At 37.5% G+C, this 26,138-nt stretch overlaps 1 protein-coding gene across 1 annotated transcript in view; it reads left to right on the forward strand.

The window, feature by feature from the left end:
- The window catches only part of LOC118836631 (NACHT, LRR and PYD domains-containing protein 12-like), a 108,718-nt gene that overhangs the window by 19,716 nt on the left and 62,864 nt on the right, over positions 1 to 26,138 (forward strand). Inside the window, exons 5-6 of the mRNA XM_036743870.1 lie at positions 3,090 to 3,260; positions 18,139 to 18,297. Of these exons, the coding sequence (XP_036599765.1) occupies positions 3,090 to 3,260; positions 18,139 to 18,297 (330 nt within the window). The remainder of the gene's footprint in view (positions 1 to 3,089; positions 3,261 to 18,138; positions 18,298 to 26,138) is intronic.

Consider the following 26,138-nt stretch of genomic DNA (forward strand, 5'->3'; position numbering starts at 1 on the left):
ATGGCTCTGATCATTTCACTGTTGAACAAAGAAACTGATCTATACCCACAGCACACCTGCCTTAGGAATCTAGACAAAAGGTTCTGCATCCACCCAGAATAGTTATGGAGTTGAACAGTGGGCCTGGAATTTTCTTTCCCCTTTAATCAGTAGAAACCTTGCCTAGTTGGATAGGGTTCTGCACAAGACTGAGAAGGATATTGATCCAATCTCATCACCTTTCACAAGGTCTGGGATTTGAATAAGGAAATAGAAGGGGAAAATAATCCTGCAAAACCCCACCTCCATATTAATTGGTCATTAATAATCATTTCTCTCTGAGTGCTGGACCAGGAGGCAGGAGGACATGAGTTGAAATGTGTCCCCAGACACTCAATAGCTTTCTGACCCTGTCACCCTGGACAAATCACTTAGTGCCCATCTTAGTTTCCTCATTTATATAATGGGGACAATAACACCTACCTTCCAGGGTTGTTAGGATAAAGGAGATAATATTTATAAAGTACTTTGTGAACCCTAAAACACTCTAAATACTATCTCTCTATTATATTAAGAGCAAGGGAAAGGAATAGCTCCCATTGTTTGAAAGGCATATGGTGCAATGAAGCAGGTGTGAGGGGTTTGGGGGGCAGCTTTCTAGGAGCTCCAGAGCTGGGAACAGAAGAGGAGCTTCTGTATAAAAGTAGACAGAGCTCCATGTTCCTCCTGAGCTTTGGATTACATAGAAAAGTTGGCGGTGCTAAGTGAGTCAGAGCTGAATGGCCTCCCCATTCCTGGCTTTGAGTTTAAATTACTTAATGCCAGATACAGGACTTTGTCCCACAAGTTCTGGAGGTATGAGAAGTCTGGAAGGGTACTGTGGTTCAAATCATAGTCATTTACAATTCTCAATTGATCAGAGAGGAATGAGGTCAGTTTCCACAGAACAAAGACCAAGTTACAGAAAGTCACTTGAGAGGCAAGACTGGGGTAAGAGTATCTCTGGCTATATTGGTGTTGGAGGGAGAAGAGTGTATGTGCAGATGAGAAGAATACAGTAAGGACCAGGCTAAGTAACACATTCACCAAACAAGATTGGATCCTAGGATGGATGCTCTGTTTTCCTTTCACTAATTTCTGTGACCTTGGGTGAGTTAATCTCTTCTCCTCTTATTTTTCTTTTTGGATGAATGCTTCCCTTGTTTCTCTTATTGAAGAGTTGTTGTTTTATTTTATTGGTAATTAGGATATGTCACCTTCAGTTTAATCTTGAACTTTCTCCTCTCTGTGTCACATGATTCCTTTCCTTTCAGCATTTTTTTGTGAGTCCTTATTAGTGTTGTGATATTCCTATGTCATTTTCCTTGTATTTCAAGGTCTTAGTCTTGTTCATTTGCAGAATTTATTGTGGTTTTTTATTTTTATTTTTTGGCATTGCACTTGTTAGACCTTGGAGGTTTTTACACCTTGGGTTTTTTCTGGAAGTGATCTACAGAGTTTTTGATTGGTACTTTGCTTTCTCTCTTCTTAACTGAGTAGTTTTCTTGTGTTTTTCCTTACATTTTGGTAATTAGATATTTTGACTTGTGTTCTTCTAGGAGCATATAAACCTTAAATTGTCTCCACTTACACTGTCTTTGAGATCAACATGTGTTGCTTCTGCATAAATCATGGCTTCTTTTCATGTTACTGCTTTTTTATGCTCTTCTTCCAGATTGTTCTTCATTTCTTTATATCTGCATTACCAATCAGTTGTTCTCTTGAGATTTTATTTCTTTGAAGAGACTTATGACTGTATTCACCTTTTTCCTTTCTGCCAATTATCTCTGCTGTGTAAACCATAAATTCTTTTTTTTTCATCATTCTTTTGTCTCTCTTGAACCATTAACATCCTGCTGTTTTTCCATGCTGTCTGAGGAATCCACAGGATCCTCTGCCCCATTAGGTGTTGGCTCCATTTCCTTTCTTGCCATTTAAATTCAGGCATGTTTGGACTCATTTGGATGTTCTGGTGCTCATCTCTATTTATGTTTTAATATCCTCTATCTTGTTTTACCTGCTTGTGCTTAAGGATTCTGAGTTTTCTTCCTCTTCAGCTCTTTGGTTTCAGTCTTCTCATCTTATATTCACCTATCACTTTCTGACTCCTTATCTTTGATGGCAGATTTCATTTATTAGTTATCTATTATGTGCACAGCATTAGGTTAGACTCTGGAGATAGAAAGTAAAAAAAAGCTCAGAAGGTAGTTAAATTCTATACTTTTGATGTCCTTATACTCCTGGTACTTTACTCTCCTCCAAAATTCTTTTAAAATCCTGATAACCTTCTTGAGGAACAGATCTAGGAAAGTGGGAGGCCCAGTGTGACATTCATCTCCCAATGGAATCAGAATAAAATAAAAACTAAGGTTGTTTTAGAAGGGGAAAATAACAAAAATGAGCCCTTAGCAGTGGTTGGGGAAATTTAGAAAAATAGTTTTACCCTTTATCTTGTTGAAGGTTAAGAAGGTTATGGGCTGAATACATTAATAGAAGCCTTAGGAATTTAATTAATCACTCTTAGCACCAGCTGGGGCTGCCATCTCTTTTCTACTGGTATTCCCTGGGAGTTGCTGTCCATCTTCTTATCCCAATAGCCATTCCTTATTACAGACTCCCCAATTACTGTACCCTAGGGAGAGTTCTTGGTATAATTATGTCTCCTCTTATCCTGAAAGACGGAGTCTATCAATATGAATTTTGAGCTTCTTTGCATGTTAGATATTTAGAGATATTTTTCTTCCTTCTCCTCCACTCAACCTAGACATTGATGTCAGCATTCCCACTGAGCATGAAGTAATAAGGACAAGGGAAAAAGGTGGTAAGGAGGAGGAGGAGTGAGGTGAAGGCTGATGGAACTAGCAGTAGCTAGTACTTGGATTTGTCTCAGATGCACTGGCTTTCTGAGTCCCAAGCATCTAATCCCACTTGTTCTCTCCCTGAGAGTTGCTAGAATTTGATATATGATCTTTCCATTTTTCCATGCAAATAGGCACACCCATTAATACCAGGAGGCAACTCGAGTGCCACTAATAACCACAGTAAAGTTCTCCTCTCATTTCTCTTTGTAGTTCTTGTACTTCTGATGTACCTGATGGTGTTTGGCAAGATTTCTTCTTCGTGGTCAAGAAGAGTCAGAACCTCAAAGAGCTCCAGCTGTTTTACAGTTCAATTGTTCGTGTATGCATGGACAAACTTTGTGTGGGACTAAGAAATTCAAACTCTAAACTGGAAAAACTTATGTAAGTCTAAGCTTGTCCCATATCTGGGGTGGCTGCCTATGTGGGAGTGGGGTGAGGTAAAGAGCTGAGGAAGATGTGAAAAATATGGTCCTAGGAAGAAAAGAAAGGCTAGACCAGAATCCAAATGAGTAGAAAAGTAAGAAAATGAAAAGAAGAGTAGGGAAGAAGAAAGAGGGCAAAGGGACATATGGTCCTTCCCACCACTATTATATGATCTTGTTGTAGAAATATTAGTTATATCTATAAGAAAAGAAAATGAAATTATGGATACACATATTAACAAAGAGAAGACAAAATTATCTCTACTTACAGATGACATGATGGTATACTAATAAGACCCCAGAGAATCAGTGAAGAGACTAATTAATAATAGGCTCATAGATTTAGAGTTGGAAATGACTTTGAAGATCACCCAGTCCAACCCTCTGATTTTATAGATGAAAAAGTGAGGGTCACTGATATTAAGGGACTTGCCTAAGGTCACACAGGTAGAGCTTAAACCAAGGTCATCTGACTCTGAATCCAATGCACTTTCTGCTGCACCATCAATAAGGTAGAAGGTTTAAAAATTTATATAGCTGCACGTATTGAACAAAGCATGTATTTCTATAAAGTGTAAAAAGAACCAGGAAGGAATGATGGTAAAATATCTTTGTATCCAACATTGGTCTCTTGAACTCTTGCCTTACATCACTAATTAATTGTTGGACATTTCAAACTGGACCTCGCTCGGGCATCTCTGATTCAACTTGTATACATAGGCCACTGGACTTGAAGTAAGGAAGATCTGCGTTAATTTTTTGCCTCAAACAGAACCCCGGACAAGTCATTTAACCTACCTTGCCTCAGTTTCCTCCTCTGTAAAGTGAAAGAGATAGACTCCAAGGTCTTTCCTGGTCTAAATTTTCAGAATTCATTAATCCTCTCCTCCAATACTCATTCCTCTTCCCACAGTCTCTTTTTCTGTTAAGGAAACCATCATTCTTTTATGCAGGTTTTCAATCTTAGGGCTATTCTTAGTTCTTCATTCTTCCTCATCCCTTTTATTCAATCAATTACTAGGTCTTATTGCTTCTGCTTTCACATTATCTCTCACATCCCTCCCCTATGCTCCACCCACATGTCTTCTATCCTAATTGAAGCCCTTATCACTTCTTACTTCAGTTACTGAAATTGCCTCCAAGTTGGTCTCCCTGCCTTGTATATATGTGTTTTTTCATATGTGCGCATGCATATTTTTATATACTTGCATATGCGTACATGATAGGATCATTGAATATTATATTTACAATATATATATGTATATATATATGCTCATATATGCCCACATATATACATAAGTGAGTATATATTTGTGTGCAGATACATCTATATAAATATAAATGTATTGGTATCTATATATCTATGTATGTACCTTTATATAAGCATAAGCACACATGCACACTTTAGATGTTTTCTGCTTTTCACTGTTTGAATGAAATTTTGATCAATCCACATTTATTGAACACCCGCTTTGTACTAGGTACTGTGCAAGGTACTGGAGATAAAATGATAACAATGGAAGAGTCCATGCCTTTAAAGATCTTATTTTCTGTCTGTCTAATGTTTACATTTATAGATAGACTATCTATAGAGACTGTTTCATTTACTTTTGTATCCCTTGTATTTAGCAAGGTGCTTGGTACTTAATGAATGCTTATTGAGTCATCAAATTCCATTCAAAATGATGAAAAGCAGATAGTATCTGGGAGTTAACCAACAAGAAACCAAAGATTTAGATAACATTTTTTTTATAGAAGTAAAGGTAGACATAAATAATTGTAGAGAGAATCAAATGGTATTGTTCTTTTAAGTTATGGGTTTAGTGTTATGCCAATCAAGCTACCAAGGAAGTATTTTATAGAGTCAGATAAAATAATGATGATACTCTTTGGGATAATCAAGAGGTCCAGTGTCAAGGGAAATAATTAGAAAACCTATAAATAAAGGTCATTATCAGATCTCAAATTCTATTATAAAGCAATAGACATCAAATGTATTTAGTAGTGGTTAAAATAGAAGAGTAGATAAGGAAAAAGTCCAAGATAAAGAATAAACCTTTGAAAACAGTATGCTACTGTTGAATAAACCTAAGAATCTAATTTATGAGGGGAGGGATTCCCTTTTCAACAAACTAGAAAGCAGTCTGGTAGAAATTCTGTTTCGATTCTCACACTGTGTACCATAGTAAGGTCAAAATGGATTAGGTAAGCTAAATATAAAAATTGACACCATTAAAATAATAAGATGAGAACAAGATCAGGTACCTTTCATGACTATGAGTAGGGGAAAACTCTTGAGTAAGAGAGAGAAAAGATTGTGAAATATGAAACATACAGTTCATTTCTTCTCCTTCCTTTCCCAAGCCTGTGGAAAATTGGATTCTACTCATAGAACTCTCCTGGATATTGATAGGCCGGCTCTGGCCTTATTTTGCTTTGTCCCAGGCCTACACAACACTTCTCACATATCTCCACCCAGGCCACCCACTCCAGACAATTATATTCCAACCCTTATTCCCCTTTCCATCTCTCCTTTATGTGTTGTTTTCCCTATTGAAATGTAAGATTTTTGAAGAGAGTGACTGGTTTGTTTTTATTTGTATTGCTAGCCCTTAGCACAGTTCTGGCTGTCTATTAAGCCCTTAAATATTTTTTTTTAATTTAAATTTATTTATTTAACATATGTGGTTTTCAGCATTGATTTTCACAACAGTTTGAATTACAAATTTTCTCCCCATTTCTACCCTCCCCCCCACTCCAAGATGGCATATATTCTGGTTGCCCTGTTCCCCAGTCAGCCCTCCCCTCTATCGCCTCCCTCCCCTCTCATCCCCTTTTCCCTTCCTTTCTTGTAGGGCAAGATAAATTTCTACGCCCCATTGCCTGTGTATCTTATTTTCTTGTTGCAAGCAAAAAAAATTTTTTTTTTGAACATCTGATTTTAAAACTTTGAGTTCCAAATTCTCTCCCCTCTTCCCTTCCCACCCACCCTCCCTAAGTAGTCGAGCAATTCAACCTAGGCCACACATGTATCAGTATGTATAACCCTTCCACAATACTCATGTTGTGAAAGGCTAACTACATTTTGCTCCTTCCCAACCCATCCCGCTTTATTGAATTTTCTCCCTTGACCCTGTCCCCCTTCCAAAGTGTTTGTTTTGATTACCTCCACCGCCATCTGCCCTCCCCTCCATCATCCCCCACCCCTTTTATTTTTTTTTTATCTTCCTCCCTCTTCTTTCCTGTGGGGTAAGATACCCAACTGAGTATGTATGGTAATCCCCCTCAGGCCAAATCTGATGAGAGCAAGGTTCACTCATTCCCCCCTCACCTGCCCTCTCCCCTCCTCCCACAGAACTGCTTCCTCTTGCCACCTTTATGCGAGATAATCCACCCCATTCTATCTCTCCCTATCTCCCTCTCTCAGTATGTTGCTCTCTCATCCCTTAATTTGATTTTATTTCTTTTAGATATCTTCCCTTCATCTTCAACTCACCCTGTGTCTGCTCTCTCTCTTTTACATATATATATATATATATATATATATACACACACACATATATATATAAACACATATATATATACACATACATACACATACATACATATACACATAGATATATACATACATACACATTCACTTATATATATACATAAACATATATATGCACATGCATATTCCCTTCAACTACCCTAATACTGAGGTCTCATGAATCATACACATCATCTTTCCATGTAGGAATGTAAACAAAACAGTTCAACTTTAGTAAGTCCCTTGCAATTTCCGTTTCTTGATTACCTTTTCATGCTTCTCTTGATTCTTGTGTTTGAAAGTCAAATTTTCTATTCAGTTCTGGTCTTTTCACTAAGAAAGCTTGAAAGTCCTCTATTTTATTGAAAATCCATATTTTGCCTTGGAACATGATACTCAGTTTTGCTGGGTAGGTGATTCTAGGTTTTAATCCTAGCTCCATTGACCTCCAGAATATCATATTCCAAGCCCTTCGATCTCTTAATGTAGAAGCTGCCAGATCTTGGGTTATTCTGATTGGGTTTCCACAATACTCAAATTGTTTCTTTCTGGCTGCTTGCAGTATTTTCTCCTTGATCTGGGAGCTCTGGAATTTGGCGACAATATTCCTAGGAGATTTCTTTTTGGGATCTATTTGAGGAGGCGATCGATGGATTCTTTCAATTTCTATTTTGCCCTGTGGCTCTAGAATATCAGGGCAGTTCTCCTTGATAATTTCTTGAAAGATGGTATCTAGGCTCTTTTTTTGATCATGGCTTTCAGGTAGTCCAATAATTTTTAAATTATCTCACCTGGATCTATTTTCCAGGTCAGTGGTTTTTCCAAGGAGATATTTCACATTGTCTTCCATTTTTTCATTCCTTTGGTTCTGTTTTATAATATCCTGATTTCTCATAAAGTCACTAGCTTCCACTTGCTCCAATCTAATTTTTAAAGTAGTATTTTCTTCAGTGGTCTTTTGGACCTCCTTTTCCATTTGGCTAATTCTGCCTTTCAAGGCATTCTTCTCCTCATTGGCTTTTTGGAACTCTTTTGCCATTTGAGTTAGTCTGTTTTTTAAGGTGTTGTTTTCTTCAGTGTATTTTTCAGTATTTTTTTGGGTCTCCTTTAGCAAGTCATTGACTTGTTTTTCATGGTTTTCTCGGATCCTTCTCATTTCTCTTCCCAATTTTTCCTCTACTTCTCTAACTTGCTTTTCCAAATCCTTTTTGAGCTCTTCTATGGCCTGGAGCTAGTTCATGTTTTTCTTGGAGGCTTTTGTTGTAGGCTCTATGACTTTGTTGTCTTCTTTAGGCTGTATGTTTTGGTCTTCTTTGTCACCAAAGAAAGAATCCAAAGTCTGAGACTGAATCTGGGCGCGTTTTTGCTGCCTGGCCATACTCCCAACCAACTAATTTGACCCTTGAGTTTTTCAGTGGGGTATGACTGCTTGTAGACTAACGAGTTCTATGTTCCACGTTTGGGGGGGGGAGGTGCCAGCTCTGTCAGACCCACACTACTCCTTCCCCAAGAACCCCCAGCCCGGGCTGGGCTTAGATCTTCAGCAGGCTGTTGCACTCCTGCTCTGATCCACGACTTAATTCCTCCCACCAGGTGGGCCTGGGGCCAGAAGCAGCAGCAACTGTAGCTGCCCCACCTCCGCTGCCCCCGGGGCTGGAAGCTGGACCACGAACTCCTTCCACTCCCGCAGCTTTTCCCACTAACCTTCTCCACAGTCTTTGGTGTTTGTGGGTTGAGGGGGTCTGGCAACTGCCGCAGCTCACATATTCAGGGCGCTAGGGGCCCCATCCACCCGACTCCAAGTTTGGCTGTTCCACGCCGCTCAGGCTGGGCTCTGCTCCACTCCGTTCCCAGCTCCCAGCTCCCAGCTCCGTGTGGAATAGACCTCACCCAGAGACCATCCAGGCTGTCCTGGGCTGGAGCCCTGCTTCCCTCTGCTGTTCTGTGGGTTCTGCCATTCTAGAATTGGTTCAGAGCCATTTTTTATAGGTTTTTGGAGGGACTCCGTACGGAGCCCACTCTAGTCCCTGCTTGCCAGCTGCCATCTTGGCTCCCGCCCTTAAATATTTTATCTATCAGTCTCCCTATGTATCAAAATAAAAGGAAGAAAAAAGGTATAGAAAATATTTCATCAAATACCAATGATAAATGTCTGATATCCCAAATTTATATATAATTGCCACAAGAAATAAATGGGTCGATAGATAGGAACAAAAGAATGGCAAAGAATAAGTGGCTGGCCACACAAAAACTTGATCCAGATCACTAATAGTAAGAGAAATATAAATTAAAACTACTCAGGCTTAATTTTTTTTACTAGGCAAATTTGCAAAGATGACAAAAAATGACAACTGTCAATCTTGGAGATACTTTGTGAATGTAGGAACACTAGTGCTCTGTTGGCAGGATGGTGAATTGATACAACTGTCCTTGGTGTCCATATAGAATTATACCAAAAAAAATCAGAAATTGTCCATGTCTAACAGGCACTGTTTTGGCCAATTATAAATTAATCAGCTGATAATTTAGAGGTAAGACAGGAATATTTGCAAACATACAAAATGGCCATATTTACAAAAAATAAACAATTTTTTTTGACTCATGATTTGTTTTTTTTTCAAAGATTTATTTATTTGTTTGTTTTTAGATTTCAACATTCACTTCTACTAGATTTTGCTTTCTAAATTTTCTCCCTTTCCCTGAACTCTCCCTCCTGAAAATGTCACACAATCTGATATAGGCTGTACATGTACAGTCATATTAAACTCATTTCCACATTAGTCATATTGTAAAGAAGGATTAGAACCAAAGAGAAAAGCCATGAGAAAGAAGAGAGAGAAAATAGTATGCTTTGATCTACATTCAGACTCTATAGTTCTTTCTCTGAATATTGATAGCATTTTCCATCATGAGTCTTTTTAGAGTTGTCTTAGATCCTTGTATTGCTGAGAAGAGGTAAGTCCATCAAAGCTGCTTATTGCACAGTGTTGCTGTTACTATGTAGAATGTTCTTCTGGTTCTGTTCACTTCACTTAGCATCAGTTCATGTAAATCTTTCCAAGTTTTTCTGAAGTCCACCTGCTCATCATTTTTTAAGGAACAATAGTATTCCATTACATTCATATACCACAACTTGTTCAGCCATTCCCCAATTGATAGACATCCCCCCAATCTTTAATTCTTGGCTTCCAGATAAAGAATTCATATAAATGTTTTTGTACATGTGCATCCTTGTTCTTATTTTTATGATCTCTTTGGGATAGAGGCCTGGAAGTGGTATTGCTGGACCAAAGTGTATGCATGGTTTTATAGCCCTTTAGGCCTAGTTCCAAATTGCTCTCCAGAAAGGTTGGATCAATTCACAACTCCACCAACAATGCATAAGTGTTCCAGTTTTTCCACATCTCTTCCACCATTTATCATTTTCCTGTCTTGTAATGTTAGCCAATCTGATAGGCATGATATGGTTCTTCAAAGTTCTGTTAATTTGCATTTCTCTAACCAATAATGATATAGAGAATTTTTTCACTTGACTGTAGATAGCTTTATTTTCTTCCTCTGAAAACTTCCTGTTCATATCTTCTGAACATTTATCAATTGAGAAATGCATTGTATTCTTACACATTTGACTCAGTTCTCTACAGATTTTAGGAATGAGGCCTTTATCAGAAACATTGGCTGTAAAAGTTGTTTCCCATCTTTCTGCTTCCCTTCTAGTCTTGGTTGCATTGGCTTTGTTTGTGCAAAAACTTTTCAATTTAATGTAATAAAAATTATCCATTTTGCATTTCATAATGTTCTCTATCTCTTGTTTGGTCCTAAATTCTTCCATTCTCCATAGTTCTGATAGGTAAGCTATTCCTTGCTCTCCTAATTTTCTTATAGTCTCACCCTTTACATCTAAATCATGTACCCATTTTGACCTTATCTTGGTATATGGTGTAAAATTTTGGTCTCTTCCTAGTTTCTGCCATGATGTTTTCCAGTTTTCCCAACAGTTTTTGTTAAATAGTGAATTCTTACCGTAAGAGCTGGAGTATTTGGGTTTATGACATTACTATAGTCATTGCCTACTATGTCTTATGTACCTAACTTATTCCACTGATCCATCACTCTTTTTCTTAGCCAGTAGGACCCATGAGGATATACCCCCTTTCAGAGAATTACCAAGCTTTTAAAAACTCGTCCTCATTTGCATTTCCTCCCTCATATTCCATTGACCAGGCATTCCAGGGTTCACAGCCTATCTGAAAGCACCTAAACCCCACTGCCATGTAGGTCTACACCCTTGCTTCATTCTCTCATTTCCACATTTCAATTCCCCTCTCCATTGTCATCTTTATTTTCTTTATACCTTATTTTATAAATATTTTTAGTCTCCTCCCAGTTTGTCTGCATGATCTATAGCAGGGCTGTCCAAAATACTGCCCATGGGCCACATGTGGCCTGCAGTGCGATTTTATGTAGACTGCCTGTGGGTTTTAGTTTTCATGAGTGAAAAAATAAAATAATAATTTGCATGGAATGCATATTAGATTTTTAAATTCCATCAGTAATAAATAATCTCGTTGACGTTAGTTTTCTTTGGTGTTTTTAAGCAGTATTACGGACAGAATATACTTCACGGAATTTTCAGTTGATCTGTGGGATCTGTTCCCCCTGTAGGTTGCAGACTAATCAGTATGCAACTACCTTTATACTGTTGTGTTGTATGCTTGATGTTTTGTGTTTGCTTTTGTGCTTTGAGCCTTTTTATTCTGGGTGCGGCCCTTGAATAATTATTTTTTTTTAATGTGGCCCTAAGATGACCTAAGGTTGGACAGCGTTGATCCATAGCATGAGAAAGGAATTTTCTCAATTAGAGAATTGACAAAAGCTGTGAGTTGAAGGTTCTGCCCAGCATATCCACAAAGAGAAGTCCCATTATCAAAGACAGCATCTGGATTAATGGACCTCTTCCTTGGTGAGCCATATCTGGTCTGGCAGTTCTTTTGATACAGAGGAAAAAGGCCTTCTCAGAGCAAAAGAAGATGAGTCACTGATTAACAGGTGGCCAATATCCCTCCCACTACCCCTCTCTACAAGGAGTTTTATCTTTTACATTAGACATCAATATGACTCCAAATTATGTTTCATATAATTTCTGTAGAAACAAAATTCAATCATCCCTCACACTATCAACACCACATTTGTATCATAGAAAGAATTTGGTAGCATTCTCTGTGTATTTTTCCAAATAGTTTATATAGTACTGGAATTAATTGTTCTTTAAATGTTTAGTAGAATTTACTTGTGAATCCATCAGGCCCTAGAGATTTTTTTCTTAGAGAGTCCATTGTGTCAGAAATAACAAGAATTTTATCTGGCCATGAGTGAATTTAGAAAAAAAGATTTTTATTTCACATCATTATTTGATAGGTGACTTGGCCTCTAAACCTGGTCAAAGCACACTTAAACTAGGTAGCTCTTTTATAGCTTTATAAAGCTTTTTAAAGCTCTTTTATAATTTATCCACATTTGAATTTCATGCCTTGAACCCTATTGGTCAGCATTTCAGGGTTCACAAAATCCCATGCCTTGATTACATCTTTTCATTTCCACATGTCAATCTCCTCCTCCCTTCTCATCTACATATACTTTATTCTTTATATTTTTAGTTTCCTTTCCTTTTGTCTGCATCAAATAGCATGAGAAAGGATCCCTCTCAATTGCTAAAGAGAATTGACCAAAGCATGAGTTTGAAGATTCAAACTCAGGATATCAGTGATAAAAGACCCATTATCTAATACCTGGTCTGGATTTAATAGGCTTTATCCTTTTGTGATTGACACCTGGCCTGGCAGTTCTTTTGAGATACAGGACTCCTTAGAACAAAGAAAAGAATGCCTTTTAGATATGCCTATTCTTCTAGTGGCCAAACTCCTACAATTAGCTACTACTGTGGTTTCAAATTATATTTTCATGTTATCTCTATGGAAACAAAATTCAAGCATACCTTACAATTGATGGCTTGTTCAATTTCTTTTTTTGAAATGGGGTTATTTAAGTATCTTATTTTCTCTTGTGTTTATCTGGGCAATTTATATTTTTGTAAGTATCCATCCATTTCACTAAGATTGTCAGATTTATTGGCATACAATTGGGTAAAATAGCTCCTAATTATTCCTTTAATTTCCTCTTCATTGGTGGTGAATTCACCCTTCTCATTATTGATGCTGGTAATTTGGTTTTCTTTTTTTAATGAAATGACCCAAAGGTTTATCTATTTCATTGGTTTTTTCATAAAACTAATTCTTAGTTCTCTTTATGAGCTCAATAGTTTCTTTAATTTCAGTTTTATTTCTTTGGATTTTCAGAATTTCAAATTTGGTATTTAATTGGGAATTTTTGATTTGTTCATTTTCCAGTGTTTTTAGGAGCAGGCCCAATTCATTCGTCTCCTATTTTCTCCATTTAATTCATGTAAGCATTTAGAGATATAAAATTTCCCCTAAGAACTGCTTTGGCTGCATCTCATATGTTTTGGTGTATTGACTCTTTATTGTCATTCTCTTGGGTGAAGTTATTGTTTCTGTGGTTTGTTGTTTGACCCACTCCTTCTTTAGGATTAGATTATTTAGTTTCCAGTAAATCTTTAATCTGTCTTTCCATGGCCCTTTATTACATGTAATTTTTATTGCATCATGATCTGAAAAGGATGAATTGAATATTTCTGCCTTTTTGCATTGGCTTGTGAGGTTTTTATGCCATAATACATGTTCACATTTTGTGTAAGTGCCATGTACTGCTGAGAAAATGGTGTATTCTTTTCTATCTCCATTTCGTTTACCCCAGAGGTCTACGCTATTTAACTTTTTTCTAAAATTCTGTTCACCCCCTCAACTTCTTTCTTGTTTATTTTGTGCTTAGATTTATCTAGTTCTGAGAAGGTGTCCCCCACTAGTATAATTTTGCTATCTATTTCTTCCTGTAACTCCATTAAATTCTCGTCTAAGAATCTGGATGCTGTACCACTTGGTGCATATGTGTTTAGTGTTGATATTACTTCATTTTCTGTGGTACCTTTTAGCAGGATGTAGTTTCCTTCCTTGTTCTTTTTTAATTAGATCTATTTTTGCTTTTGCTTTGTCTGAGATCAGGATTGTTACCCCCCCTTTTTTTTTACTTCTCTTGAAGCATAATATATTTTGTTCCAGTGTTTTACCTTTACTCTATGTGTACCTCTCTGCTTCATATGTGTTTCTTGTAAAAAACGTATTGTAGGATTATGGTTTTTAATTCATTATGATATCCACTTCTGCTTTATGGGAGAGTTCATTCCATTCACATTTGCAATTATGATTACTAACTGTGTCTTTCCATGCTATTTTCGAACCTGTTTATACTCTTCTCTTTCCTTTTTCCCATTTCCTTCTCATTAGTGTTTTGATTTTGACCACCACTTCCCTCATTTTGCCTTCCTTTTAATCAGCCTCCCTCCCCTTTCTTTCCCCTTTCCTTTCCTACTTCCTATAGGGAAAGACACATTTCTGTATGCAAGTGAGTCCATATGTTATTCCCTCTTTGAGCCAAATCCAGTGAGAGTGAGGTTCAAATAATGCTCGCCTCTGTCCCTTCTTTCTCTCTCCTGTAATAGGCCTTTGTGCCTCTTCATGTGATGTAGTTTACCCTTTTCTATCTCCTCCTTTTCTCTTCTCCCTGTACAATTCTTTTATTCACCCCTTAAATAATTAATTTTTAATCATCATGTTGAAATCAACTCATACCCACACTATCTGTCTATGTATACACCTTCTAAGTGTTGTAATGAAGATATAGTTCTCAAGAGTTAAAAATATCAAATTCCCATGTAGGGATGTAAACATTTTGCCCTTTTTGAACAACATATTTTTTCTTTCCTGTTTACCTTTTTATGCCTCTCTGGAATTTTGTATTTGAGGATCTAATTTTCTGTTGAGCTCTGGTCTTTTCATCAGGAAGTTTTGGAAGTCCCCTATTTGGATGGATATTGAATATCCATCTCCTCCCTTGAAAGATTATGCTTAATTTTGCTGGGTAATTGACCCTTGATTGTAATCAGAGCTCCTTTGACTTCTGGAATATTATATTCCAAGCCCTCTGATCATTTAATGTGGAAGCATCTAGGTCCTGTGTAACCCTGACTGTGGTTCCATGATATTTAAATTACTTCTTTCTGCTGCTTGCATTATTTTCTCCTTGACCTGATAATTCTGGCATTTGGCTACAAGAAATTACAAAAGCATAAATGAGTTTCTGAACGAAAACAAAACTGTAGGACCTGATGGATAGACAAGTGAAATTCATCAGTCATTCATAGAACAATTAATTCCAATAATATATAAAATGTTTGCAGTAATAAGAAAAAGTGCCCTTCCACTATCTTTCTGTGATGTAAATAAGATTTGATAACTAAACCAGGGAGTAACAAAGCAGAGAAAGCAATCTAAAGACATTAACCATAATGAACATTGACAGAAATATGATAAATGTTATTCTGATGGCTTCACAATGTCATAAGATCATATACTATGAGCAGAGTTGTTTTCACATATGGAAGATCATAAATATAATAATCCGTGTTAACAATACAGATAGTAAAAATCACATTATAATATATGTAAATCAAGTAATCTTTTTTTAATTAAAAAATCTAGGAATCATAGGAATCAATGAACTTTTGCTTAATATAGCAAACTGTCTTTAAATCAAAGAACAAACACTATATACAGGGGAGATTCCACTCCAGTAGGATCAGAGGAAAAACAAGAATGTCTGTTATCATCACTGCTATTAAATATTGGGTTAGAAATGCTAGCTAGAGCCATAAGAAAAGAACTAGAGAGAAGGAGCATAGGGCAAAGAGAAAACAAAATTATATGTGTACTTGTAGAACTATAGAGAGTAGATCGATCTCTAAAGAGTCAAAAATTGATTGAAATAGTAACTTCTGCAAAGTCAAAACATATAAAATAGAGTCACACAAATGATTATCATTCCTCTATATAAGCAACAAAATATGCAGGAATAGCTAAAATGAAAATATATTCAAATAACTACAAAAATTATCTTATTCAGTGCTATGTAATTCAGGTTTCCAAAAGAAAATTTTTAGAGATTCAGAAAAAAACTTGGGTAGCCATTTAGGGGCAGAAATTAGATTTAGACCAAAACATCACACCATATGCCAGGATAAGCTCCATGTGAATATAAACCTCAATATAAATGTTCACATACTAAATCAAAGGTGTAAGGAAGAAATTACCTTTCAGATCTATGGAGAGATGAAAAATTCATGGCTAAACAGGTGAGAAAGAATCATGAAAGAAAAAATTAACAATTTTAATTATCTGAAATTAAAAGCTTTTATATAAATCTAACATAGTAAAACTTTCAAAAGCAAAGAGGTTACTGGAAAAAATATTTCCATCAGGTTCCCCTGATAAAGTTCTCAGGCTCATAATAAGTAAGGAATTGTTTCAAATGTATGTGACTAAAAGCCATTCCTCAATAAATTAATGGTAAGAGAAAGGAACAGGGAGTTTTTCAAAGGAAGAAGGTATCAACTATCATGAAAAAAGGTTGAAATAAGTGAAAGTGAAAATGAAAAATGCTGCAAATCACAAATAATTAGAAAAAATGAAAATTAAAGCAACTTTAAGGTTCTACCTTGCACTTATCAGACTCGCAAAGATGGAGAAAGAAGAAAATGACAAATATTTTATGGGGTTTGGAAAACAGGTACACCAGAGTGCCTTTGGAGGAGCTGTGACTGGTCCAGTCATTCTGGAAAATAGTCTCAAACTATGTGCAGAAGGATCCTTAAATATGCATAGTCTTTGACCCATCTATACTACTACTGGGACTATACTAAAAAATCATAGAAAAAGGAAAAGGATATATGTATCCAAAAATATTAATAGCACCTCTTTTTATGAGAACAAAAAATTAGAAATTAAGGTGTCCTGTAGTTGGGAAGTGGCTAAACAAATTGTAGTGTATCAATCTAATGGAGTTCTATTGCGACATAACAAATGACAAAATGGACAATTTCAGAAGTTATTGGGAAGGGCTTTGTGAGCTAATGGAAAGCAAAGTGAGCAGAACCAGGAAAACAATTTCTACAATGAGGACATTATAGAGAAAACAACTGAATCATGAATCCAAGAGAATAAAGATGAAATATGCCCCTCATCTCCTGATAGAGATATGATTAACATAAAATGCAGGAAGAAACACATATTTTTGGGCATAGCCAATGTGATCATTTAAATAAAATGAATATATCCCATTTTGTCAGGATATATAGCTATATATTAAGAGCATTATTGGGATGGGAGTTCTTTTATCTTTGCTCATTTGGTGGGGGCCTAGGGACATAGTAGAAGCAGCAGCTAAATAAAGTAGGCATAAATTAGAAAATAGGTAAAGAAATTTTCACATATGTACATAAAGGCATATCACTTCATATATCAAATGATGACTAACAGCTATATAGCAACACGGGAAGAATTAACCGAACTAATGTGGAAGAAAGTAAACAAAGTAGGAACCTTACGTATACATTGGTTTCAACAATGTAAATGGACAAAAAAAAAAGAAAAATCAAAACCAAATCTTGTGATATTGTAATGATCAAGTATTGCCCCAAATAAAAGATATAAGAATATACCTTCCTCTCTTCATTGTGGAAGAGGGAAGACTCTGGATGTGTAATCATATTACATCAGATTTACCTCATATGTTAGCTGATTTTCCTAATTTTTTTTTTTCTGTTTTTCAATCCTTGTTATAAGGAATGGCTGTAGGAGTAGGAGATGAGGAGACATATGTGGAAATGAAGGTGTTGTAAAAATGAGGGCTATCAGTGGAAATTATTTCAAAATAAAAAGAATTACATGAATATGTCCAACTTGGCGCATACTGCAGTGATGAAAATGCCAAAGATACTGAGTGTTCTTGCAAAGAAAGAGGAGCTGAAATGAATTCCTCTCTCCTTCCCACATTATTATTCCTAATAATCCCTAATCAGCATCTACTTCTTTCTCCTTTTCTTCACCTTCAGTGGTCACATTGTTGACCTGATCTAACACAGGCCTGAGGATCAGAACAAGAAGAATGGGCTCAGTTTTTAAGGAAATTGAATATTTGGCATGGAATGGGGATGTCAGAGAGTTGTAGCTTTAAAGGAATGGTGACTGTGCCCTCCTTTCCAGAAAGAGAAGAAAGAAAGAAATTCTGAAGAAAGAAATGATTCATTTAATCTGTGCTTGTATGTCTCCTACAGGCTGGAAGGCTTCAAGGTAACTTATTCCTGTTGTCAGTGTCTCTTCTCCATTCCCAGTTTGAAAAGCCTGCACTTGCGTAATATTTTCTTTGAGGATGATGGGAAGAAGTTGCCGTGTGAGACCTTGGGGAGAAAGAACTGTCAGCTAGAGACACTAAGGTAAGTCCATATAAATGTCCTCCCTTTAGAGCCTCTGGAGAATTAGAGCAATAAGCTTAAAGTAACCAGGAAGAACAAAAGTGATTTGGGAAGGGTGACTGCAGGCTGCCTTTCTGAGATCAGGCTTTATCCACTCTTATCCCTCAAGGGAATTTTGCCCAATAGAGCCTTCCCTTCACCAGGCTTTTGGGGCCAGTTTATTCAGGGGAGTGCCCCCTTCCCTCTGATATCCCATTGAAACTTCTGTGACTTTCCCTTGATCTATCCCTATGAATTAATAAAAGTTCCCCCTTGTGTTGTCTTCCCCCAATGTTTCATGTGCTGGAGGAGCTTAGTTCTGGTGTGAGAAGGATGAATTGCACTGATAGGAAGTAATGGGGGAAAATAACCACTATTTCAGTGAATAAATGCTATTGAAAGGGTCCTTTTTGTTGAAAGGGGTCTCCTTCATACTCCTTCATCCCAGCTTCCCACCATTACAGTCTATAAAGTCAGTGCCTACTCAACACACTATCTTCATAGTCCTCTGGTAGATTTGGAACAGTGCCTCCGAGAAAAGCAGAAGCCTAGTGGTCATCACCATTGATACAGTGGCTCTCGTCACAGTTGAAGAGTAGGTGGAGGTGGGGGAGGTATTGAGGCATTATGGCACTGGCTCCTAGGTGTGAAAAGGCAGGGATGGCAAGGTTAGGGAAGAGTTAGTAATGTCCTTTGGCTACAACAGAGAGAGTGAGTGAATGAGGGTAAAACAGAGGACTATCCCCTCCACCATTGTGGATACTATCCCTCTGTCAATACTTTTTTTGTTTCTGTGTAAACATTTTGGCTTATATCGATTTTATTGTACACACGCGCACACACACACACACGCACACGCGCGCGCGCGCACACACAATATTTTTAAATAAAATGTTTTCTTGTCAAGCCATCCTGTATTTACACAATTGGTTTTTTGAATCTTGTTTTATATATGTTCTAGAATTTTATTTGGAATCCAAGAAGTGAAGTTTACCTGGCCTCTTACTCAAACAATGCACCTTTTTCCCCTTTTGAATATTTCGTCATTTGTCCCATTCCCGTTCTGCTGGCAAGTTTTCTGTTTTTACACATAATATGTAAATTTACCAAGAAGCCACTCCACTCATTATTTTGTTACTTTGGGGGTTTCCTCACCAGTGTGTTGCCTATATTAATGAAACCAAAGGTCCAGCCCTTATCTCTGTCCCTATCCCCCCATCCTTAATACAGATGTAGGGACATATGGCGATCTGAATGGGAAAGTCTATTAGGGGGCATTTTCAAAGAAACTGAATGCAATGAGGGTAGTATTAGATTTATTGAATATGATGATTCTAAATGAGCTATGGGATTGAGCTCTTTCCCACTGACAAATCAAATTGTAATGCCAATCAAGGCAGCACACCTAAGGACAGCTGCAGTGAATAATTTTAAGGTTCTAATTGCACAGTATAATGAATTCTCCATCAGAACTAAATATTATTCAGTAAACTAAGGCATAACATTCATAGCAGTATAACAACTTGTTACTAAGTTGGCCACATGGCCTTAAACAAAACATATCATTCAGTGTATCTTACAGCATTTCTCAGAATACTTACACAGCATATATCATTTCATCCCCAATATACTTGTTTATACAAGCAGGGGATCTCAGGCCAGGGTGTTCCATAGCGCAACATGTCATCCTTAAGGGGTATCAGAAAATACAAACACCATCCACTCCTAGGTCACAGTAAGTTACAATCTCCTTAGCCAATACAGAGTGTCCAAGTAAAGTCCTCTTTCATCTTAACTGGAGGTTGATTCCAAGTCCCATGTCTTCTCCTTTGTGGGCAGACCCTTCACAGCCAGGGTTCACACACAAGTACCTCTCCACTCCTGCTTGTCATCTCAGCTCACGGGGACTGTTCGACTCCAAGGTCTTCCTGCTCCTGCCTGACAGTAGGCTCCAGGGGCTCCTGCTGGCAGCTTCTGTTTCTGGTAAAACAAAGGTTAACAGGGCTACAACAATATTCACACACATTATCGTCACCATCATCTCAATTTATTTTGACAGCTCTTAAAAAGAACTTAAGCTAAGCCTCTTTCCCATGGGCCTTCTGCCCTTCAGCTCGATTCACTCATAAGGACCAACAGAAAGGGCTTCAGTCTGAGAAATTAACATAAATCAACAGAGGGAGCACCAACCAACATCCCAAACATTCTGTTAGACCTCCCTACAAGTAAGTTTCCCAGGAAAAATCCTCCCTCTGTCTATTCATGGTACCTTCTCTCTCCTATCTGCCTTGCTCCCAGTTCACCCTCTTTTTCCCTTTTTGTCAAGCTCCTCCCACACTGGGCTCTATCCGACTCAGGCTCCACGTGATTCAAGGTGCACCACAGCTGTGAGCTGAGCCAGAGCTCAAAGCAGGTCCTATTCCATTAACATTATATTAAGTACTTAATTTGTTACAGAAATTTAACTCCAAAAGAAAAAAACAGCAAAAAAATACCACTTTGCCTGCCATCACACAAATGGGGAGTGAATGAATCCTGGACAATGTAATTGAACATGCCCTCTCTAATGTTTCTCCTCCAGAATAACTCAGAATTTAAGAGATTTTGTATGCATATATATGCGGTTCCCATTTTTAACCCATTTCCAATGAGAGTAAGGTTCTAGCACTACCAGCCCTCTACCCCCACTTGCTTATCAGTTCTTCCTTTGATGCCTCATTCATATGAGAGAATTGCTCCTTTTTATCTTTCCCTGTGCAGTTTTACTTTTTTGCAATCACCCCATCATACTCAGCTTAGCCTAAGCCTTTCTTTCAAACAAGCCAAATAATGACAGTTATGAGTGCTGATAACATTTTCACATATAAGAAGTACACAGTTTGACCTTATTCAGCCCCTCATAATTGGTTGTTAATGTTTATATTTCTCATGGATCGTATTGGTTAAATTTTTAATTGAATCCTGCCCTTATTCTCACAAATACCTGAAAATCTTTCAATTTGTTAAATGTCCATTTTTTCATTCAGGATTATACTTAACTTTGCTAGGTAAGTTACCCTTGGTAAAAATCCCAGTTCTTTTACTCTACAAAATGTAGTGTTCCACGACCTACAGTGCTTCAATGTAGAAGCTGATACTTCTTAAGTAATTTTGATTGTAGCTCCATGATGTTTAAATAGTTTTTTTTCTTGTTGCTTACAATATTTTTTTTCTTAACCTAGAAACTTTGAAACTTGTCTATCCTATTCCTGTAAGTTTTCTTCCAGGGATCTTTCAGGTGGTAATTGGTGGGATTTTTTTCCAATTTTTGCTTTACCTTCTTGTTCTTGAACTTCAGGGCAATTTTCCTTAATAATTTCTTGTATCGAGATTTTTTTTTGATCTTATTTTTCAGGTGGTCAGACCATTGTTGTATTACTTCTCCTCTATCTCTTCTCCAGACCAGTTGTTTTTCTAATTAGATGTTTCACATTCTCTTCTTTTTTCATTCTTCTGATTTTTTTTTATTATTTCTTGGTGTCTTATAAAGTCATTAGCTTCCCCTTCCTCATTTCTAGTTTTCAAGGCATTATTTTCTTCATTAAATTTTTTGATGCTGTATTTCCAGTTGGTTGACTTTCTTTTCATAATTTTATGGGATTACTCTTATTTCATTTCTAATTTTTTTCATGATCTCTTATTTGATTTTCAAAGTCCTTTTTAAGTTCTTCTAAGAGCTCTTTTGGGGCCTGTAACCATTTGACATTTTTCATTGAAAAAAGAAGTGACTTTTTAAGCGCCACTATCTTCTGAATATGAACCTAGATCTTCTCTGTCCCCTTAGTAGATATCTATGGTGGACTTCTTTCTCCTTTGCCTACTCATTTTTTGGTTTTATTTTTTTTTGTTCCGTTTTAGCAGCTCATTATTTGTATTCAGGTTTTAGTCCCCAGGTGTGTGGAATGATGCCTCAGTCCTCAGTTCCTACCTACAGTTATTTTCTGAGCTCTGTCCGGGGGGGCAGCCTTGGGCACTCCTCTCTACCACTAAGCCACTCTGTCCCACCAGTGCTGTTGCTTATTTGGTCCCTCTTGTGCCTGCAAACTATAGCTTTCCTCTCTGCCCTGGAACAGAAACCAAGGTCTCTGCTCTCCTGCAAGTGCCCACAGCTAGCAGAGTCTCTGCCCCTCTGCTTCTGCACTTATCAGTTGTGTGCTAGCTTCTTCTGCGCTGCAGTAGCAGTAAGGGACCACAGTCTTAGCATGGAACTGCAGGTGCAGCCCAGGAATAAGTCAGGTCAGGACAGCTGTCCTTGGCATCCCTCAGTTGTGGAAGTTTCTTCAATCTTCTCCTGCTCAGCCTGTAATCTCCACACTGTCTATGAGGGGAAAGTTGCTGAGACTGAGGCTGCCCCTAAGGCTTGTTTGTTGATTCAGTGGAGTGGGCCTGGATGTGTTCGCCCTTCACTCACACCAAACCTACACTCCTAGAGCTGGAGTCTTTCCTGGGCTCTTCTCACATTATCTTAGGAGGACAACTGCTTTACCCTGATCTTTCTTTATTTCTGCTGCTCTACATTAACTCTGAACCTATGTACTTTCTTATTTTGTGGAGGAAATTTGGGGAGCCTCAAGTTTTCTGATCTACTCTACCATCTTCCCCAAATCCTCTGCATATTCTTTGTTTCTTACAGTGCCATAATCTTCCATTACATTCATCTACTACAAATTGTTCAGCCATTCCATAATCAGTGGTAGCCATCGTTCTTCCAGTTTTTTGCTTTGAAAGAATTTTACATTAACATTTTGTTTTACGTGATGTTTCTTTCTGTCATTGACATCCTTGCTATATGTGCTGGGCAGTGAGAGATCACTGGGTCAAATGTTGAGTTTGTTGATTTTGCGGGACATAGTTTTAATTTTTTTCCAGAACAGAGAGACTAATTCATTCATAGGTATGCCAAGGGTTTGTTTGTATTCCTGGCTTTCCACATCCTTTCTGTCATTGACTGTGTACATTTTTTAACATCTTTGCCAATTTTCTAGGTCTGAGGCGAAGCTCAGAAATATTTCAGTTTGTATTTCTCTTATAAGTGAGTTGGACCAATTTTTAGTATGATTGTTGATTATTTGCTTTTTTCCTGAAAACGGGTTCTTTCTATCCTTTGACTTCTGTATTACATTAAGGCTTGTAGTTTTTTTAAGCAATTCCCCAACTTTCAGAAGACACCTCTGATTCTACTGGTATTGTGAACTGTTAGTGAAACCCCTCTCTGCCAATGCAGATCAGCAACTGCTCTACAACCTATGGTCTTAGACAGTGTCTTGATAAATTGGCTATGAGACATTTATCAGAGATTTTGCACAGAGCTTTTTCCCAGTTGACAGCTTTGTTTTTCTCATTGTACTTACAATCATCTTTTTTAAGTAAAAAACTTTGTTTAGTTATATTTAAGTTATCTGTTTCATCATATAATCTATAAACTCTTCAACACATTATGACCAGGTATTCTTGCCAACCTTTGTATTATCTTGGTTTTCAGTTCTATTCTCCATTGTTTTATACTTCCGCATCTGAAGGGCCTTTTCGTTGTCCTTGTCCATTCTACTTTTTCTGTTCTCATGCCACCATCCTGCTATAGGCTCCTTTCACCTCTTACCGGGATTGTTACAACAGGCTCTTAATTCATCTCTCTCATTATAGTCTTTTTCCTCTCCAGTCTATCTACCATACATTTGCCAAAGTGATACCCTTACAGTATCAGTTGATCATGAAAAGCCTCATACCTGCTACATGGCTGCACAGGTTTATCAGCCCTCTTTCCTTTTCTTTTTTTTTTTAATGCAATTTATTTATTTAACATATTTGGTTTTCAGCATTGATTTTCACAACAGTTTGAATTACAAATTTTCTCCCCATTTCTGCCCTCCCCCCCCACTCCAAGATGGCGTACATTCTGGTTGCCCTGTTCCCCAGTCAGCCCTCCCCTCTATCACCCCCCTCCCCTCTCATCCCCTTTTCCCTTCCTTTCTTGTAGGGCAAGATAAATTTCTACGCCCCATTGCCTGTGTATCTTATTTTTTAGTTGCATACAAAAAGATTTTTTGTTTTTGAACATCTGATTTTAAAACTTTGAGTTCCAAATTCCCTTCCCTCTTCCCTTCCCACCCACCCTCCCTAAGAAGTTGAGCAATTCAACCTAGGCCACACATGTATTATTATGTATAACCCTTCCACAATATTCATGTTGTGAAAGGTTAACTACATTTTGCTCCTTCCCAACCCATCCCGCTTTATTGATTTTTCTTCCTTGACCCTGTCCCCTTTCCAAAGTGTTTGTTTTGATTACCTCCACCCCCATCTGCCCTCCACTCCATCATCCCCCTGCCTTTTATTTTTTTTTTTATCTTCCTCCCTCTTCTTTCCTGTGGGGTAAGATACCCAACTGAGTATGTATGGTATTCCCCCTCAGGCCAAATCTGATGAGAGCAAGGTTCACTCATTCCCCCCTCACCTGCCCACTCCCCTCCTCTCCTAGAACTGCTTCCTCTTGCCACCTTTATGGGAGATAATCCACCCCATTCTATCTCTCCCTATCTCCCTGTCTCAGTAAGTTACTCTCTCATCCCTTAATTTCATTTTATTTCTTTTAGCTATCTTCCCTTCATCCTCAACTCACCCTGTGTCTGCTCTCTTTCTTTTACATATATATATATACACATACATACACATACATACATATACACATAGATACATGCATACATACACATTCACTTATATATATACATAAACATATATATATGCATATATATATATGCATATTCCCTTCAACTACCCTAATACTGAGGTCTCATGAATCATACTCATCATCTTTCCATGTAGGAATGTAACAAAACAGTTCAACTTTAGTAAGTCCCTTGCAATTTCCGTTTCTTGATTACCTTTTCATGCTTCTCTTGATTCTTGTGTTTGAAAGTCAAATTTTCTATTCAGTTCTGGTCTTTTCACTGAGAAAGCTTGAAAGTCCTCCATTTTATTGAAAGTCCATATTTTGCCTTGGAACATGATACTCAGTTTTGCTGGGTAGGTGATTCTAGGTTTTAATCCTAGCTCCATTGACCTCCGGAATATCGCATTCCAAGCCCTTCGATCTCTTAATGTAGAAGCTGCCAGGTCTTGGGTTATTCTGATTGGGTTTCCACAATATTCAAATTGTTTCTTTCTGGCTGCTTGCAGTATTTTCTCCTTGATCTGGGAGCTCTGGAATTTGGCAACAATATTCCTAGGAGATTTCTTTTTGGGATTTATTTGCGGAGGCGATTGATGGATTCTTTCAATTTCTATTTTGCCCTGTGGCTCTAGAATATCAGGGCAGTTCTCCTTGATAATTTCCTGAAAGATGGTATCTAGGCTCTTTTTTTGATCATGGCTTTCAGGTAGTCCAATAATTTTTAAATTCTCTCTCCTGGATCTATTTTCCAGGTCAGTGGTTTTTCCAATGAGATATTTCACATTGTCTTCCATTTTTTCATTCCTCTGGTTCTGTTTTATAATATCCTGATTTCTCATAAAGTCACTAGCTTCCACTTGCTCCAATCTAATTTTTAAAGTAGTATTTTCTTCAGTGGTCTTTTGGACCTCCTTTTCCATTTGGCTAATTCTGCCTTTCAAGGAATTCTTCTCCTCATTGGCTTTTTGGAGCTCTTTTGCCATTTGAGTTAGTCTATTTTGTAAGGTGTTGTTTTCTTCAGTGTATTTTTCAGTATTTTTTTGGGTCTCCTTTAGCAAGTCATTGACTTGTTTTTCATGGTTTTCTCGCATCCTTCTTATTTCTCTTCCCAACT

The sequence above is a fragment of the Trichosurus vulpecula genome, chromosome 2 (assembly GCF_011100635.1).
Source record: "Trichosurus vulpecula isolate mTriVul1 chromosome 2, mTriVul1.pri, whole genome shotgun sequence".
In the NCBI taxonomy this organism is placed as follows: domain Eukaryota; kingdom Metazoa; phylum Chordata; class Mammalia; order Diprotodontia; family Phalangeridae; genus Trichosurus; species Trichosurus vulpecula.